The sequence below is a fragment of the Hoplias malabaricus genome, chromosome 4, assembly GCF_029633855.1.
Source record: "Hoplias malabaricus isolate fHopMal1 chromosome 4, fHopMal1.hap1, whole genome shotgun sequence".
Taxonomy (NCBI): Eukaryota; Metazoa; Chordata; class Actinopteri; order Characiformes; family Erythrinidae; genus Hoplias; species Hoplias malabaricus.
In genome coordinates this window covers 71,207,216-71,213,215 of record NC_089803.1, presented here as the reverse complement: position 1 = coordinate 71,213,215, position 6,000 = coordinate 71,207,216, and the positions used below count along the sequence as shown (strand labels likewise).

Genomic DNA, 6,000 nt, shown 5'->3' with positions numbered 1-6,000 from the left:
GCCTCCATGTGGCCGGTTGGACGGGGCTAAGTCACATGACTACAGCACGGTGGTGTGGGTTTAAAGGGACAGTGCATGAACACACAGTGGGGACGTATTCACAGAACTAACACAAATCAGTATACTCAGAAATTTGATTAATTGCCATTCCATTAATTACCATTTCTCCTGCCTCCAACCTCAACATCAAGAACTCACCGTTCACCAATCAGTGGTTTTGATCTGAGCCCATGTTCCCTTCAGTGCGGTAACTGTTAGATCGCCTGTGTATGAGCCGATGAGGAAAGAGAGCAGTGGGCCCTGCAGTGAGACATGTGAACTTACTTTATTTCAAAGACATTCAGTTCTCGACACCTTTTTTAAAATGCACTGGAACATGATATAATGCTACATGCCAAATACAGTCCTATACATGAAAAGTGCAACATCACAATGGGTTAAATGTACATCGTCTCGGACTCATTCAAAAGTGGTTAAACGTTCGGAAGGAGCTCTAGTCGTAGGATCATTTCATTCTTGGAACGACGCTTCAGAGAAAGACAGGAGCACACATCCCTAACAGAGCAGGCTCCTCCGCTCAACACACGTCCTGAAAGGCACTTTCGCGTGAACACACAGCGTGTATGTGGGTGTGAGAGCGTGTGTGTGTGTGTTGTTGGAGGTGGTAAGGGGGTGGGGGGGAAGGAAGGGACAGTTTGGAAAGGCAGCAAACGCAGGGACGCACACACACGCCGTCACGCGAGAGAGCACCAGTAGAAACAAGGACCTTTAAAAAACAAAAAAAAACAAAAAAGGAGAAAAAAAAACATCTACACCCACTACGAACCAGGATCAATAAATAAGTATAAAATATTGCAGGTAGAAAAGAAATATTCTGGAAAGTGATAAACAATCATTTCGTTTGTGCATAAAAAAGTGAAACATGGCTGTTTGGTAGACGCACTGTGTTTGAATCGCTCCAACAAAATGTCCTCCATCTGCCTTCAAACACATCTACACACGTGGGTTAGTCACACTCAAACACGCGCACACACGCACACACACACATATATGAACAGTGAGTCAGGCTTATATATTAAGTACTAGTATTCACATTCTCTATATTGTCTTTTACAAACAGTAACTGCCTTCTGCACGCGCTCAGTTCACTCTTCTTACTCTTGCTCTCATGGCAGACATGAATAATCCATCGCTCTTTCAGCGCTCAGAACCGAGCCCTGAACACGAGCGCACGTGGAAACACCAAACGTACAAGCATGCTAACACACAGGAGAGCCCGCTAAACATGAACTATTAAAGTGTGTTTCAAAAGAGAGTCTGCCACGCATACCTGCACACACACACACACACACACACACACACACGCTCAAACACACACACACTGGAAGTACAGGCTGAAAAAATCAGAATGGCAATCACTACTGGACCTCTAAAAGAGTAGCAGTGGCAGAATGGAAGCGTTACCATGACAACCTGAGGGAGGGCGTGGCCTGATGGCTGAGGTTGTACTGTCCCAGGGTCCGACGCACCGCCCCCACCGCCGTTTCCGTTTTCCCAGGACCCCGGGGGACTGTAGTCCCACATCCGCAGCAAGTGCCATGTAACATCTCTTTAAAGCTATAAGTGCCCTCAGAATGTCCGATCTCTGCCCTGCGTGTCCCGCGGCGTCCAATCAGGCCTCGGGTTGCGTACCACGGTAAAGAGGGAGGTTCGTCTGGTGATAAAGGCTCGGTGTGGCGTCAGTGATAAAAAGCAAAAAATACGTGGAACATTCAGTTAAAGGAGCACTAAGCAGCGTATTTTTTATTTATTTATTTTTTTAAAAGTTGTGTTTGTTGTGGGAAGCGTTCTGAGCATGCTCAGAAACAAAGGCATGTCCCTACGATACACGTCGGACGATACTGAATCTCACGCTAGGTTTTAAAACACAACTCCACTTACTGCTCCTTTAATACATTCGGTGTTAGTCGCCTCGTCCCTCTCCGGGAGGCTGTAGGTGCACTGCGTGGTTTAAAGACTACATTCACCATCAACACACCTAACATCCCGTGTGTGATATTGAAACCCTTTTCCCATGAGGCACCTGTGTCTCTTCCTCAGCTCAGGTAACCGCAAAAACAACAACAACAACAACAAAGTCCCCAAAAACATCAAGAGAAAAGAAAGCAGCAGCAGCGTTTGAGAATGGCCCTGTTTTTTCAGGGAGAACACATCCCTCAGTGGTGATAAGGCCTAACAAACCAAAGCACTGAAAAACACATTGCACCGAAGGAGGACTCTGAACAAAGTCGGTACAAATCCCACAGCCAGACTCCTGCAAAAACGGTACGTGAACGCAGTCTCAGGCAGTCTCTCCTCCTCTCCTCCTCTCCTCCTCCGTCTCTGAACGCGTTCCTTATAAATGTATCTACACACAGACACAGTTAAAGTCCTAGTCACTTTAGAGAATACGCACACACACGCACACGTCACCCTGACGACACAGTAAATGATTATAATATCGTAGTCTAACTCTATCGGACCGCTCTCGCAGTTACGCTAGCTATCGGACATACCTTGTATTCATGTATTAACAGATTCACCCTGTCTAACCCTCTGCAGCTGATTCTCTCTTCAGGACCCTGTTTCCTCCGATCGGGGCCCCCTTGCGGGGACTTACATGGTGCCGGACTTGTCGGCCGGGGGGTAGATCTGGGGCGGAGTGGGAGGCTGCTGTGTGGGCGGGGGGTTGGCTTTGGGGAGCACCGGGGGCTTGGGGCGCAGGGCCGGGGGGCGCAGCGTCACCCCCATGCGAGGCGAGGCGGCCGGCAGGAAGGAGGCTGGACCGTCGTTGGGACAGCGGCGAGAGGAGGGTCCGGGCAGTGGCGGCAGAGGAGGGAGAGGGCTGTGGGGGCTCAGCGGGCTCGGGGAGTCGCTCGGGCTGGACAGGGTGGACGGGGTGGAGCCGGAGGGCAGCGAGGGGCTGCTCTTCACCTGCTCCAGAGTGTCTAGCACCAGGTCTGGAGCGGCTGGCTTCCCGCTCTGTCTCTCCAGCTCACGCAGCTCATTCAGGGCCAGGCTCATGGTCTCCTCAATGTCCTGTAGGAGCACAAACACACACACACACACACAGTATGAACTACTGGTTCTTTTTACACAAATGGTGCATCCGTTGTGCAGAACGCACACTAATACTAGCCTGTTCTTGTATGGCACCTTTCCAATGCATGGTACCTACTTGAATCTACTTGGCTTTTTTATTTTACACCAGGTGAATCAGGTCCTGGTTCTGGAAGCGGGTTCTTGTTTAGTGGCTGTTCTCTCGTGGTTCAGAGCGAGTCGAGTAGGGACTAAACCGTGGCGTGTAAACCTTGCAGAGCGCTGATCGTCCAGAGAGAGTCGTCACTCTACACCACGCCACGCAGACGACCAGCACCAACTCTCCATCTGTAAAATCTCCAGCTGCAGCAGAGATCACGTTTGTTTTTATCCGACTCACGACGGCAGCTCGTAAAATGACGCCGTGGTCTTTTGAAGAGGTTCAAACGCTCCTCGGATCGGTGGCCGACGAAAGAATCCAGCGAGAGCTGGACGCTGCAACAAGGAAGGAACAAACTCTACTGATCTGTCTGAACTGATGACGGAGCTGTGTTCAGTCCCAAACAACAACAACACGCCGATACACCATGAGTAAACACCGCTTAACGTTACCACCGCCGTTGTCCCCCTTAGAGACGGGAGTTTTGAGATGATACCAGTACAGTACAGCTGTTGTAGTGGAAACGGTATCACTTTAGTAGAACTGAGTAGAGTAGAGTAGGTACCAGGCAGTGAATAAGCGCCATTAGTGTGTAGCATATTTAAAAGTGGAGTGTACTTAAATATCTCCTCTGCCCATTTTGAACTGCTCGGTTTGTGAGTTTAGTTTTGCCATATTCTCTTGCTCCCACAATGCAATGCGAAATGGACAGTGCGGAGGCTGTGACTGACCTGTGCCATGGTGTGTGGGTTGAGTGTACGGGCCCTCTGCTCGGGGAGGCTGCAGTGTAGAGTGGACGGAGACTGGCGGATCGGGGGGCTCTCCCTCTCTCTCTCTCGGCGTAGAGACTCGTGGCGGCTGATGCTGGAGCTCAGTGTGCCGTTGGTGGTGGTGGAGGTGGGTGTCGTGGCGGTCGGGTGTACCCCGCGCCGGCGCAGCTGCTCTGGGCTGTCCTGAGGTCCGGTGTGACCGCGCAGCAGCTCCCGGGGGCTGAAGTGACCGGTCACCGTGACCGTCACTGGCGGGGAGCTGCGCTCCAGGCCGTTACCATGGCAGTGACCATCACTGAGGCGACCCGGCACACGTCGGAGAAGAGCCTCCGTCCTCTTCCTGTGACTGAGGACAGCAAAGAAGGAGACGATCACTGAAGGAAAAACTGATCTTAGCTCTAAATATTAGGCGTACAGATACACTTCAGTGTTTGTTGTGTAACGTACAGAAAGTTCGTTCATTGAATGTGTGCATTAAGATGCCATTTAACGGTCCCACATTTTCATGCAGTTGGCTGTTAATATTTTACAGATCAGAAGCCTCAGTGTAAACTGATCTGAGTGAAGTGATGAAACACACCTCACTGTCGGAGGTAAAGAGTTCACCACAGAAACGTGAAACAAATGGGCACTAGTTCAATCAGAGAAAGAAGGGTTTGGGGAAAATCCTGCTAAATGCATTGTGTGTGTTTTATAGTGAGGATACTCTGTGTGTGTGTGTGTGTGTGTGTGTGTGTGTATGTCTTTGCTTATTGGCAGAAAACATGAGTGGGTTGCTTTTTAAGCAAAGGACAGTGTAGGTGTGGAATTTCCTTAAACTCGTGCACTTAAATTAGACAAAATATGTATCTGTGTGTAAGTGAGAGAGAGAGAGAGAGAGAGAGAGAGAGAGAGAGAAAGAAAGAAGGAAAAAGATAGAGAGAGGGAGAAAGAAAGGAAAAAGAGAGAGAGAGAAAGAAGGAAAAAGAAAAAGAAAGAGAGAGAGGGAGAGAGAAGGAAAGAAAGAAAAAAGGGAGAGAGAAAGAAAGCGAGAGAGAGAGAGAAAGAAAAAGAAAGAAAGAAAAAGAAAGAGAGAGACGGAGAGAGAAAGAAAGAAAGAAAAAGAAAGAGAGAGAGAGAGAAAAAGAAAGAGACAGAGAAAGAAAAAAGGAAAAAGATAGAGAGAGAGAGGGAGAGAGAAGGAAAGAAAGAAAAAGAAAGAGAGAGACAGGGAGAGAGAAGGAAAGAAAGAAAAAGAAAGAGAGGGAGAGTTGTTCATGAACTTAATTTAAATTTTTTGCAATGAAAAATACATCGAGTTTATTTGTGTGTGTGTGTGTGTGTGTGTGTGTGTGTGTACCGGCTGATGAAGGTTTCTGGCAGTCTGGGTTCAGTGGGGGAGGTCAGGGACCTCCTGGAGCTGACTTCTTCTGTGGGAGTGGTGCTGACCTCACTGTCTGTCTTCTGACTCAGAGTGTCCGACATGGCCTCCTCCCTGAGAGAAACCACAGTTCCTTATTTTACCTCTCCATCTGTCCAATGACCAGGTCAATTCAATCAATACCTAAATCACCTCAATAACAACAACTCCCGTCCGACATCGCTGACCCGACTGAAGTGAAGACGACTGTCACGAGTCGCCCGTCACCGAAGAATTAATTCATCAACAAATTATTGTTATTAAAATTGTGTGATGTTCACCAGAGATATTAACGCCTTCTGTAACACCCCCTAATTCTATGCCCTACACATTCAATGGTTTTAAAGCAACACCAAGTAGTATTTCTTCTTAAAATTACAGCTTCAAAATCATTGTGGTGCTCCACTGAGCTGTAACAGTGCTTCTGTATCTACCTCCCCCTCCTCCTTGATTTCAGGCCAGTGTTGTGAAAGTGAATTATACTCCGCAACTGTAGGGGGAGCCCAGGAGCAAACACACTGTTCTTATCTAGTTTTCCTTAAAGAAACATGTGCATATTTTTAAGAGGTCGAAACTCACAGGACACGCTTTTA

At 48.3% G+C, this 6,000-nt stretch overlaps 1 protein-coding gene across 1 annotated transcript in view; it reads right to left on the bottom strand.

Moving 5' to 3' along the window:
- Positions 1-349: 349 nt before the first annotated feature.
- The window catches only part of srgap1b (SLIT-ROBO Rho GTPase activating protein 1b), a 52,727-nt gene continuing 47,076 nt past the window's right edge, over positions 350-6,000 (bottom strand). Inside the window, exons 20-22 of the mRNA XM_066668060.1 lie at positions 5,348-5,482; positions 3,970-4,354; positions 350-3,078 (exon numbers count right to left, since the gene is read on the bottom strand). Coding sequence (XP_066524157.1) covers positions 2,656-3,078; positions 3,970-4,354; positions 5,348-5,482 — 943 coding nt within the window. The 3' untranslated portion in view covers positions 350-2,655. The remainder of the gene's footprint in view (positions 3,079-3,969; positions 4,355-5,347; positions 5,483-6,000) is intronic.